This window comes from Papaver somniferum, chromosome 9 (genome assembly GCF_003573695.1).
Source record: "Papaver somniferum cultivar HN1 chromosome 9, ASM357369v1, whole genome shotgun sequence".
In the NCBI taxonomy this organism is placed as follows: domain Eukaryota; kingdom Viridiplantae; phylum Streptophyta; class Magnoliopsida; order Ranunculales; family Papaveraceae; genus Papaver; species Papaver somniferum.
In genome coordinates this window covers 91,180,755-91,193,137 of record NC_039366.1, presented here as the reverse complement: position 1 = coordinate 91,193,137, position 12,383 = coordinate 91,180,755, and the positions used below count along the sequence as shown (strand labels likewise).

At 37.5% G+C, this 12,383-nt stretch overlaps 2 protein-coding genes across 5 annotated transcripts; one reads left to right on the top strand and one right to left on the bottom strand.

Moving 5' to 3' along the window:
- Positions 1 to 205: 205 nt before the first annotated feature.
- On the top strand, positions 206 to 4,436 carry LOC113307761 (Holliday junction resolvase MOC1, chloroplastic-like). The gene is made up of 6 exons (XM_026556209.1): positions 206 to 868; positions 1,527 to 1,632; positions 2,287 to 2,339; positions 2,551 to 2,682; positions 3,412 to 3,484; positions 4,023 to 4,436. Exons 1-6 carry the CDS (start codon positions 503 to 505, stop codon positions 4,163 to 4,165), a joined length of 873 nt encoding a protein of 290 aa, XP_026411994.1. The 5' UTR covers positions 206 to 502; the 3' UTR covers positions 4,166 to 4,436.
- A 315-nt stretch (positions 4,437 to 4,751) lies between these two features.
- Positions 4,752 to 8,352, bottom strand: LOC113308673 (protein N-lysine methyltransferase METTL21A-like). 4 transcript variants are annotated; one of them, XR_003339977.1, is made up of 9 exons: positions 8,055 to 8,351; positions 7,908 to 7,975; positions 6,985 to 7,104; positions 6,690 to 6,763; positions 6,541 to 6,598; positions 6,365 to 6,466; positions 6,168 to 6,279; positions 5,111 to 5,382; positions 4,752 to 4,982 (listed from the first exon to the last, which is right to left on the bottom strand). XR_003339977.1 is itself a non-coding variant. In XM_026557138.1 (8 exons), the coding sequence occupies exons 1-8, from the start codon at positions 8,156 to 8,158 to the stop codon at positions 5,340 to 5,342; spliced, it is 681 nt and encodes a 226-aa protein (XP_026412923.1). In that variant the 5' UTR covers positions 8,159 to 8,352; the 3' UTR covers positions 4,752 to 5,339. The 4 variants fall into 4 exon arrangements, 2 of the variants coding, with proteins under 2 accessions (XP_026412923.1, XP_026412922.1); XR_003339976.1 differs by having other exon boundaries at positions 5,111 to 5,393; positions 8,055 to 8,342; XM_026557138.1 differs by having other exon boundaries at positions 4,752 to 5,382; positions 8,055 to 8,352.
- Positions 8,353 to 12,383: the final 4,031 nt, after the last annotated feature.

Below are 12,383 nucleotides of genomic sequence, written 5' to 3'. Positions count from 1 at the left end.
AAATTTCGAAATCCATGTTTAGCCCTTAGTTTTTTATGTTGTTTACGTTTAATCCCCTATTTTTTAGAATTTAGTCCCCAGTTCTAAAATTATTAGAGTTTAGCCCATCTTGTTTATCAAAAATTTTGTTTAGCACCTCCAACTTAAAAGCTGGCTCCGCCAGTGCTCAGTTTGCTAGCGTGTAGGCGCTAGGCAGACTAAATTCAAAGGGTGTTCATTTTTCTACTTAAAAGATTCTGACATGATAGATTTGCAGCTCGGTGATGTCCAAAACGGATAATCAACCGATTTACTGAACAAGGTCGATTCTTTTGGCACATCATCTTTTGAGTTGCCGTTCGGTTAAAAACCCTCACTAGTTTGAATTTCCCACTTCCAAGTGAAAATAAAGATTTTTTTTATTTTTCTTTTCTCCGCTGGATGAAGAAATTACTTTCTTTCTCCTCAAATTTCACTTCTAACCCAGCCTAACTCTCGATTTCGAAACCCTAATTTTGTTGAAATGGTTCAAATTATTCCTACACAAACCTTATCTTCACCAACATTTATAATAAACAAAATTTCTGCTACTATCAGTACAAAGATTCCAATATTTTCTTCTAAATCGAGGCTTTTTTCCGATTCTTCTGTCGATCTTAACGGTACTGGAAATCGTAGAGATAGGGTATTGAGAGTTAGTTCTAAGGTTAAGGATAAAGTTTCTAGTGCTGAGCTTAAAGAAAAATGGTTAACTTCTTTGTCTACTCCTTTACATGACGAGTCTGAGTGTAATGATAAGAGATTAGTGGAGTGGATGATTGGGGTTGATCCTGATGTTTCTGGAGCTTTGGCATTGTTAAGAAGTGATGATTTTGGTTGCTCTGCTCAGGTAATAAATTTCATTTACTCGACCAGTTTTGTAGGGTTGACTCAGACACTTGGAAAAGGAACAAAACAAAGGTTTTCTAGTTCCAGGTTTAATTTGCAGATGTTGTAGACTTTTTTTTCTTCTATATGTTGATTAGAAAATGTGGGTATTTGTTGAATGTTTTGATTTAATTGTATTTGTAGTATTGGTTTTTCTCTTTTTTCATAATGTGGTAAAAAAAATTGTGCTTCTTCAGTGAGGCGAACTCCTCGTGAGTGTAATGTAAGAAGGTCTCAAATTACTCTTCTCTAGGGGACTCATTTTCCTCATTTTCAAAGCTTTAAAGAAGTATTCTATCTCCCTGATTAGAAGTTCTATTTCTCTTGGGCTCCATTTGGTATCGAGAAAATTTTGTATGGTGCTAATGAGATAGCATGATAATTGTAGTTTACATCGAGCCTTAAGATCAAAGGCAAAATGGATGTACAAATTTCCACCACCCTTTCTGCCCCTCGACTAGTCCGAGATGCAATTCATAATCAAAGTTTTGTGTAGCATCCTACATAAGTAAAGCAGTTTTATTAGTTTGTATCATCTAATTATTTGCCGAATACCAAGATATGTGTCTGTATAAACTAAGAAACGTTTTGATGCTTAATAATTGTATGTTTGGTTTTAGGTTTTTGATAGTCCTCATGTGCGATTGTTGGTTGGCAAAACCATGCGAAGACGTTTAGATACAAGATCTATCGTTCAGTTGCTACGTAGCTTTGATGCTCCACCAGGTATAATTGAATTTTACTTTCTTATTGAGCTTTTTTAGATTCTGTTATTTGGAACCTTGAGTCGTATGTAGGTTAGCGGTAAGGCTACGTTCGGAAGTAAAAAGATCACTCTTAAATAGTAACTCTCAAGAATCTTTTGTTCACTATTTAAGAGTATGCCACTATATATGAAGCATCATTCAATAAGGACTGAACTTGGACGGTATCTTTATTACTATTATCATTATTGTTGTCTGTTGACAGCTCTCCCTCACTGTTTTCTACTAAAGGTCAGTTGCATGTTCGTTGATTGAGAAACTAACTTCCCACACTCGTGCAAAGCTCAAATCTTGACTTCTTCTCAAATTTTCTAAGCGAACTGTTTTCAACGTCTCATGCACATAATATCAATGCATTAAATAAAAAATGTTGAAAATGGATACTAGTGTTTGTTATACCTTTTACTTCACATATTATCAGCCTCATCTTTGTCTTTTTTCTTCCTCGAACCAAAAGCAGTATGAAATTGGCATAAAACTGCATCATGCTGTCCTTTCACACATTACTAACTGGCATAGTATTATGTCCTCTTTTTATGTCCTTTCCCTATGCTCTCCATACTGTTTGGATCAAGATAACTTACCTAATCGACATACCTTTTTCTTTTTTACACAGGAACAACTGCCTATATTGAGCAATCAACCCCTTTTCCTACAGATGGGAAACAGGTTCAGTAGATGAAAACTTGGTTTCTTAATCATCTTGAATGTTCTCGTGTGTGAAACACTTTTAATAATCGTCATTACAATTCATTGAATTTCTGAAGTGGGCTTCATGCTTGTGATTTTGGATATGCTTTATCTCATACCTATGGAGAAAGAAATGTTTTGAGGTATTCAAAAAGTACTTGTTCATGACACTTTTGGATATGCAATACAGGGATGGTGGAGTGGAGGATTTGGATATGGGATATGGACTGGGGTCTTAGTAGCCTCCGGATTTTCTGTTGTTCCGGTGTCTTCTCTCATGTGGAAGAATCACTTTGAACTTGCAGGAAGCCGTCTGAGTAAGGTGTGTCTGATCTTTATGTTACATGCACATGCAACATTTCTTGATTTTTGGAAAAGCTTAGGTAATTATGTTTACTGTCACCTAATTTGACAATTTTCAAGAATGTTTGGATTCTAGAACTACCATCCTAATTTCGCTGTTTAATTGGGAGCAGACAGTGTCCCGTGACACACAATTTATTCGGACGTTAGGGTGATAATTGGGTTTATCATGTTATAGTGGAATTATGAATACATTATCTGAATAACTAAATTAGCTCCAGATCTTTATCAGTTTTCTTAGTAGTTTTATCTTGAGGAAATGTTTCAGAAGTTAAATTGGTACGTAGCCAGTACATGTATAAGCTAGGCTTGAGTTCCGGGGTTTATGAACATTCTGCCATTTAAAGAATTGCAGAGAGATGGTTGCCACTTTAAAATTTGTGTTGTTCCATGGATCAATATGCGAAGGACGTCACAGATTATTCTCGAAATGGATCTTTGATATAGAAACTCCTTCAGGATTTAGTCTCACTCCCTTCACCTGATGCCATCCACGGAAGTTTCTTTGTATTTGTATCTAAAATTAGTTGCGCTTGCTTGCAGGAATTTTGATTAAGCTGACCATTTAACGTATGAACTTTTTGGTTTTAGCTGTAGTTTTTGTTAAGACTATCACTCTCTTATATTGTTCAATTGTCCTCGGTCAAGCGCTTCATCTAAAACCATCTCTGAATTTAAATTTTATCAGGATGATAGCAGAAAGGCTGCATCAACACTATTTCCATCTCTGAGTTCCCAGTTGACGAGGAAGAAAGATCATGGTACATGTTTTCTTCTTATTGATCATAAAACATGAGTTTCTTACGAGTTCGCTCTTTTTTCGGTTTTGCTTTAAGGGACGGATACGACAGTTTCTACTTGAAGGACAAAATATACGCCCTGCTGCAAGATATGAAACCTTGCTATTTTGTTCACACTGCAAATATCACTTCAAAGCCTGTTATCTAACAGGCATTCTGTGCTTTTAGTTTTTCTCTCTCCCCCATAGAAACATTTCAACTATTTATTTGTCCTTTAAAATGGTTCTCGACACAGCAAGTCTGTACGTTAGTTAAAGTTGTTTCCCATACCCATCTGAACTCAAGTCGAATTTCTCTCATGCCCCATACAAACGTGAAGTTTGTACAGCAGGCTACCTAGAGGTCACGTGGTTTGTTGAAACCTAGTGGGGCGAGGTTGGGTGTATATCCCTCTTATGGGAACCCTTCTGCTAATAATGTAACAATTGACTTGTCTTCCTTCATGCCACCTCCATCACTGGTAATTCCTTTGATTTCTTACTTTCTCTTTGATTTGCAGGTCGAGCTGAGGCTCTTCTCATTGCTGCATATGGTAAAGGCCTTGTACTGAAATCTGAAGAACTTTTCAAACCTGAAGCCCTTTTACCAAAATCCGAAGAATGTCTTTTAGAGTCGGATGCCATTTTAATGAAAGCTGGATAACACATTACCATATAATTACCTATACATTGATCGACTCTAATGTTCAACCCACATTCAGCTTTTAGTTACCTGAGTGCGTCATTGGTATTACTGAGGTATGATATGGGTTGCGTCAATTATAGTTGATGTGTATCTTCATTATATGAATGAAAGTTGTATTCAGTTTCACTATATGCTGGAAACCATTGGTTAAAGCTCTTTGTTAATATCAACCAATGGCAATGATCCGAATGCTCCCAAATTTGTATACACATCAGAAATTTATTTTTAAGATCCGTCTGATAGAAATTGCCGCTGACTTATGTGATAAAACTATACCTGTATAGAAATAAGGTGATAAAACTATACCCGTATAGAAAGAAGATTACCACCATTCTGCCGTTTCAGAGACATTATTTTGACGGTGGTTGTGATGGTGATATGGGGTGAGGATTTAGCCATATAGGAAACTGGAAACATGAAGTGCGTCAACATTTTTATGCAATCCAACATTAATCAAACTTCCGGAATATATAACATGGAGGGCAGTATAGTTTATAATTTTCTTCGTTTGTGCAAAGTTTCAAGCATTGGAGCATTGGGGTTAGGCAAAGAGAACTAGCATGTTACAAAGATACAAAAATAAGAAAATACAAAATCGATCGAGTACAAAAATATAATTAATTACTAAGAAATTACCCTAAACTCATAAGAACATACAAGTATAACCCAATTCTCTATCTTTGGGAGCCTAAAAGGTGTAAATTGCTTTAGTATATCTCCAACAGCCTAGAAGGTGTCAGCAGTCAGGCCAATTGAATTTAAAAGGCTGGCATCACTGTCAGGACAGTAAATTTGGATCAAAAACTTGCATGAAATAACAGTACAATCTAATAACAAAAAATGCTATTCGAGATTCTCATGCCCTCGAACACTAGAATATGCGAAATCAGATGTGATTTGTACCCGCTAGCTCTTTTCTTTTGAGTGATCCACCAGGAAAGTATACTTCGAGTGATCCACCAGGAAAGTATACTTCAAATTCTATTTAAAATTGATCTGATGGGCGTCTCCCTTAAGAATTCCAATCACAGAACGACGAATGCCATGGAAATCATAGGTCGCGTTTTATTTGAGAGTTATCTCATAGATGACTCCCTCATAATTCCGAACCACAGACCGGGTCCCAATTACTTCATTTACAAGCATTCCATGTTTGACAGCTTCCTCTATAACCACTGCATCCATCCTGCAACAGTAAAATATTTAGAATAACTATTATTTGGACAGAACCGTTTTCTTGTTTTGTCTCAAAAAAAGATCAGGAAAAAACCCTTTTTTACAAGATATGAATGTTAAAATATCTAACTGGCTGAATACTGTAAAGTGGCAGGGAAAGTAAGCTAGTTTGGATCTGCTAGAGGTCCCGAGCCCAAGCGGAGTTCCTAAGATAATATATTACGTAAATTAAGCTCCGAGGAACACCAAACCTTCAACTGCTAAAATGATATACTAGATTAATCGATTACTTTTCGTTACAAGACACACATTCATATTATGACTTACCTAACATTTTTGACCTTTGGGCTCACATACTAATCTTAATTGCTCTCATTCGCTCACTGTCAATCCATTGACGCATAAGTTTAATGAACCAAAAATAAGTTACTCTTCATCTTATCTGTTACATCAACTATCAGTTTTTTGTCGTCACTTAGCTCTTAATCTTCAAGGGAACTTAGGGAACTTTTATCATCAGCTGTCTAATTTCTATCATTGCAGCCTTGTTTTCTTGATCATTACCTCATATAGTATATGCAGTATTATTTTTTGCAGAATTTTGATTTTGTAAGGATATATAGCATCATTATCTCTAGCGCCTTATTTTTGTTTTTATGTCTTATTGAGCATCCTATGTTTTCTCACTCTAAAAATGCTCAAATAAGATTTATCTAAGCCTTACCCGAAAGAATAAGATCAAAAGTTAAAGGTTCTGAGACCTGAGTGTTGTGAAAGTACTTACGTCTTAGCCCGAGATACATAGCCCAGAATGAATTTGCAGTTGTCTTTTCCTCGTAGTTGAAGTAGCTTTTCCACTGTGTTGAAAAGCGGGGGAATGCTAGATTGTTGAAAGCGTGCATATTGTTAAGGAGGAGAGACAAGTAAACATTTAAAAAACTAAGCGAAGTCATCTGAATTTAAAGCTAAAGGTCAGGATATAAATGTCAGCTCCAAGAACCAAATCGAATCCTCTAGGATATTTTTGTAAGATTTGGCTGATTTGATCAGCATTTCCCCACTCTAGCTTCTCAGCTGCCAATCCTAGAAAGAATACCAAACCAGGTTATTACTTTATCAAGATTTACATGTATTTCGCCCATGTTATTTTCTCTTACCAGCACAACAGTCAGGGCTTCCAGTGGATGTATTCAATTCTATATTTTTCTTCATGATCTGAAAATAGACTCAAAATATTAAAGTCTGAAAAAGAAGAAACCATTAATGGACTTGCAACCAATTCCAATGGACTTTTTGTTTAGCTTGCCTTGACTACTTCGTCATTATGATCAGTTAAAAGAACCTCTCGACAAAATCTGCTGCACAATATACCAGTCACACCTAATGAGCACAGGAAGCACCTCATATATTAGTTCAAATTTAGATTATCCATAGCAAACAAGATATTTTCCTGACAATGTAAGCTCCCTATGAAGAAACAGTAGTAGGCTAGTAGCCTATAAATGTTATGAGGGTTGAAATGTGAGGTTCCAAATCAACATCAAACATATAAATACCAGGAAAAACTTATGGAAAACCTCCAGAGTTGTTTTTCTACTTACCAACACCAGAACCCAGTTCAATAACTGAACATCCTTGGACAACATGAGGTTTTTGTGAGAGGTAATTGTTCAACAGCACACAACCTGGCCAGACCATTTGACCAGTAAGATCATAATCAGCTGCAACAAATTTGTCAGTGAATTAGATGAAGAAAAATTAATGTGTTCATTCCGTCGAAACTGCACGTACGATAAATATATTTCTTTCTTTTTTTTTTGGTTGATGCTGAGAGTGAAAACCCAAGAAAGACACATACAGGTCAAGAATTTATTGTAGCATCACCATTTTAGTTCTGTAATCGTCTTTGAAGTTGAAAAGTTACTGCTATCAAAATACTCAAATAAATACTTAATCATGGTAAATTTTGATGGCAGTTTGATTCAACGAGTAACAACCAACCTAACTAATACAAGCACATAATACATTAAAAGACTGACGTAAATGAGGGTTGAATGGAAAATGTAAAGCAGGGTATTCTGAAGAAAAAAGAACAAACAATGGAAGTTGGAATTCATTAATTCCATATGCCACAAACCAAATTTATGTGTGAATATCTAACATAGACCCGAGCAAACACAAGTCAATTAAGCAGTAATCAGAAAGAAGACATAGTTGGTATGTCATCTACTAAGGCAAGAAGAATTTTTACAATTATTCGCTAAACTTTCTGTTTACTACACATAATAAATTCCTAAGATCATAGTATTTTCTACAAACCCTAGGGTTTGGGTATTCTATAATTATAAGTTCTTGAATTTGAAAGGCAGAGTATGTTATGATCGGCAAAAACTACTCCCATCTTTTTTTTTATTCAGAATCACCCTAGGTTTAATTCTCCATTAATCCCAAAACATTACATATTGAGCACAATGGATTGATATATACAGTGGGTATGTGTTAACAGTAAGACACTAAGACTTACTTGAAGCTGATTGAAGACACAGTAGCTGAAGTTCTAAAGACCCAAAGGTGAAAGTGGTAAGCTCGTAACTGTAAATCAAACAATAAACAATCATTATCAGACTGTACTGTATAGATATAAACAGATGAAGACAGAATAGGTTTTTACTTGTCATTCATGAAGAAAGACGCATCCAAGCAAACAACATCGTCCTCTTCTTCTTTCTCCTTCTTCATAATTTGATTTCCTTCCGACTTCTCTCTCAAAGACATGTCCGCCAAGAGAGATTTACAGACGCTAATCGCTGTGAAGTAGCAGTGGACTGTGCCGCTTTGTGCTAATATCTCAATCTTTGGTAATGTTTACCAGTGACTTGGGCCAAGCAAGTCTTTATAGCGGAATCCAAGCTACTAAGTGTGGAAAAAATATGGATTGTCCGGTGAAATAACTGTCGACCTTCCTAGGCGCGGATCATTATAGGTAGACCAATTTGGTCTACCTCTCCTTCACCACAGATGATTGGGGTGGGGTTTTAAGGTGTTAGTGAGGCTTGCACAATTGTTGGATGGTTGGATTTCATTGGTCCACAATTGGACTATGAAATTTGATCTATCATTAGCTTTTTCGGAAGTGATACACTCACCGCGGGTTGGATCCTGCGTTGTGTACTGTAAAAGAGAAGGGTGGTCTTCCCATGACCCGACGGTTTAACAGGGGTGGGTTTAGTGTGGGTCCCACCTCCCCTCTCTCACTCGGTATAACACGACGCGCGATATAAATCATTTTCGAATAACTTTAAAATGGGAATCATCTGCATTTTTGGAAGGCTTAGAATCCAAATTAATCCGATTCGCTTTAGCGTGTTAAACGCGATTTGAAAACGCGTTAAATCCATCATAAAACACTAAACGTTATTCGGATTAGCGCTTTATATGAAACATTGATTTAAAAAAGTTCAAGACAGATCCAAAGGCTTACAGTGAGTGACAAGTGCCAATCCGATTGCCGTTTTATACCAAACTGGGAAGTTTGAATTGTTCCACCATAGTAGCTCTTATATGAGAAGGAATTTGACTAGGAGTCTTTATTGAATCGTAGACACTGAGCTGGGCCAAGATTAAAATCCGCTGGTGGATTAAATAGTTTTGACAACCACCAAGACTCATTATCCTGCTCGGTGGAGACTCTTCCACTAATAACTAGTCTCAATGGGTTTTTTCGCTTCTCCTATATGTAAACTAATTTTTTTTCGCTTTTTTAAACTTTTTCATAAATTTCACATAATACCTTTTCTAAAATTTCTCATAATGAGTTCTTAAAAGGCAAAAAGGGAGGCAAAGTTGGGGAATCATCAAGCAACCCTCCAAGTGGATAAAATTGAACATAGAATCGAGTTCCAGAGTTCCCTAATGTTAAACAAGGGGTTGGTTAACGTGTACTCCTTGATCCTATGTCTCCACACGAAGTGTGATATCATTATACCAAATTAAAAGGTGGGTGGTCAGAAATGCCCGAGGTGTACAAATATCTTTCTGAAGTTGTCAAAGAATAAGTCCAAAGCTATCTCAGTGGTGTTTCTTCTAAATATATTATAAAAACCAGAACTTAAGGTAGTCAAGTAATATTAGATCATTGGTGGGGCACTATGAATACATTCCACTTCGAGGATTTCGAAGGCGGTTAGTTTGTATTTTTCCAATTTAATTTTATATTAATTTATATTTTATATTTATTTAAGAGTGTGTAAATTTTTAAATTACGAGCATGTGGTTCATACGAGTTGTCGTTGTACTATCTTATGGAATATTATATGTGGGTAAAAATGTTTTATTGGTTAATGAGTAAAAGTGGTGGAGTATGCAGATGCTCGACGAGGCAGATCGTCTAAATCCTTAAAAAATGTATTGCACGGGAAAGCTTTGAGTTCGAGAGAACAATCTGTAATGCTAAGACCTAAACCAAGAAATGATTGTTGCATATTCAGTTCGATCACAAAGGAATGAGAAGGGTCAATCTGTAGAAGGGAAGCTGAGAATGTGTTGAGATCAATGGAAATTGATTGTGGATGATGTGTTGAACTACTTTGAAGATGATTCATTTGTATTAGATCGAGAGAAATTTGTGTGTGTTTTGTGGTAGGATGTTGTAGGACTGATTTTTAGTTATTTCACATTGATCTCTGGTAAGTGGTGGATGTTGAAGAGGAGTGAAAAGTAGGGAAGTGGGAAATCGTGGTTTCCGTTTTGCTAGAGAGACTTGGTGTATTGTCAGGCCACTACTCAATTTACTCCTTCAACTGCCAGCACGACTTAATCACTTTTATCGTGGAGATATTGTTACATCGCACATGTTTTAGGCCGCCAGACCAAAACCCTAGTAAATATCCCCCCATGTGACATGATTCATGTCTCACGTGAAGTCTACTTTACAGACGTGTATTTATTTATTCAATCGTTTACCTAGCTAGAGTATGAATCTTAACAGATGAATTGAGCATGATTCTCAGTGGTGATTGTGGCATGATTCTCAATTCATTATTATGATGGACAAAGCATAAAATGTATGTTGAGACAACAACAACAACAATGTTTTGTGGACCATAGACGTTGATTCTGATGGATTATTGATGATTGTGACATATCATTGTGTTAGCTGAGACAACAATGATATTCAAATTATTTGTTTTGATAAGCATAAGTATTATAAGATTACTGGTGCGATCAGAGACCAATGTATATCTTGATGTGTCAAGCACTTGACATGAATTCATATGAAGATGAATAATACTGAGCAATTGTAGAATACTCATCCTCGATCCATCATGTCATGAGTGGTCCGAGTGACGAAGCAGAAATTATAATAAACCGACATTTGGGAGATATACCAAGAATTGGGGGATACTAAAAAAAAAAAAAACATTACAAAGTAATTTGAAGAACCCCTTATCCAATAATTTTGGATAAGACTAAATTACCCTTTATTAACTAGTGTTGATTGCATTAGTTTAAAGCTCAATTTATATAATAAAAATGGAGTGAACCCCTTGGATTAGTCTTTTAGAGTGATTCAGAGAAACATAGACATCATGAGATTTATGACAAAAATTAGGTGAATGTCAACAAATCATTGCTCGACTAAAACAAGCAAAATGTTTTTAGAGCAGCAATAGCAGACATTATCGGTTACATACTCAAGTTTAATGTAAAGTTCCTTCACCAAAATAAACACCAACAGTCAGCATTGCTTGCAGCTAAGTCGGTATTGAATTAAACACACATTCGACATTGCTGGTTGCTAAGTCGGCATTAAAAGTGCTACTCGACAACGCCGACATTGGTCAATTTCACATCAAAAAGGTGCAATTTGGCACAATTTCACACTAAACAGTCGATATTGGTACAAATAGATTCGACATAGGTAACCAACAATTGTCATTGGTATAATTTGAATCGACTATGCTGACTCCTAACATGCATAAAAATCAATTTAACTTAATTTCAGTCGGAATTGAATTCAACCAACAAACAATACCGACTAAGATTGTCGGCATTGCATCCATCCACAAAATGCCTACAATAGGTGTTGATGGCGGTTTTTAGCTTAGGGTTAAAATCGTAAAACTGTACAACTGGCATGACGTCACTATGACCATTAGCACATTTATTGAATCAATCAGCATGCCTACGAAAGAATTATCGGGGTACCTTTTTTTTATGGGTCATGTTCCACGGCAGAACCCTTAACATCGACTGACATCATCTATGTCAAACCCTAATTCTCATGCTACCGAGCCAAGGCATGCCAACCATGCTAGCCGCACCACTGTGTCAATGGAAAACCATGCCAGCCACATCTCCGCGCCAAGGCATGCCTACCATGCCAGCCGCACCACTGTGCCAATGACAAACCATGCCAGCCGCACCACTGTGCCAATGGCAAACCATACCAGCCACATCTCTGCGCCAAGGCATGCCAACCATACCAGCCGCACCATGCGCCAATGGCATGCCAAACCCTTGGCCCCACCATGCCAAGCCAAATGCACCTTGTCTTGGCCCCACCATGCCAAACCAACCGCACCTTGCCTTGGCCCCAACCATGCTATCCGCACCATGCGCCAATGGCATGCCAAACCCTTGGCCCCACCATGCCAAGCCAACCGCACCTTGCCTTGGCCCCACCATGCCAAGCCGTCCGTGCCAAACCCTTGGGCCCACTATGCCAAGTCGTCTGCGCCATTTGCCTTGGCCCTACCATGCCGACCTTCCCTATGCGGCTACCAAAACGAATGCGTGCGACGATCCACGGCCACCCTTCAATCCTAGATGCAAATCCTAGCCGTCCAAGGTCGCCAAACAACGCATGGTAAATTTTGTCCCAAAACTCTAGTTTTGGCCACGCCAAGGCATGCCACGCCAAACCGCGCCAAGGCATGCCATGCCAGATGTGCCAATGGCATGCCAACCACCTTGCCGCGCCATACCATGCCGACCTTCC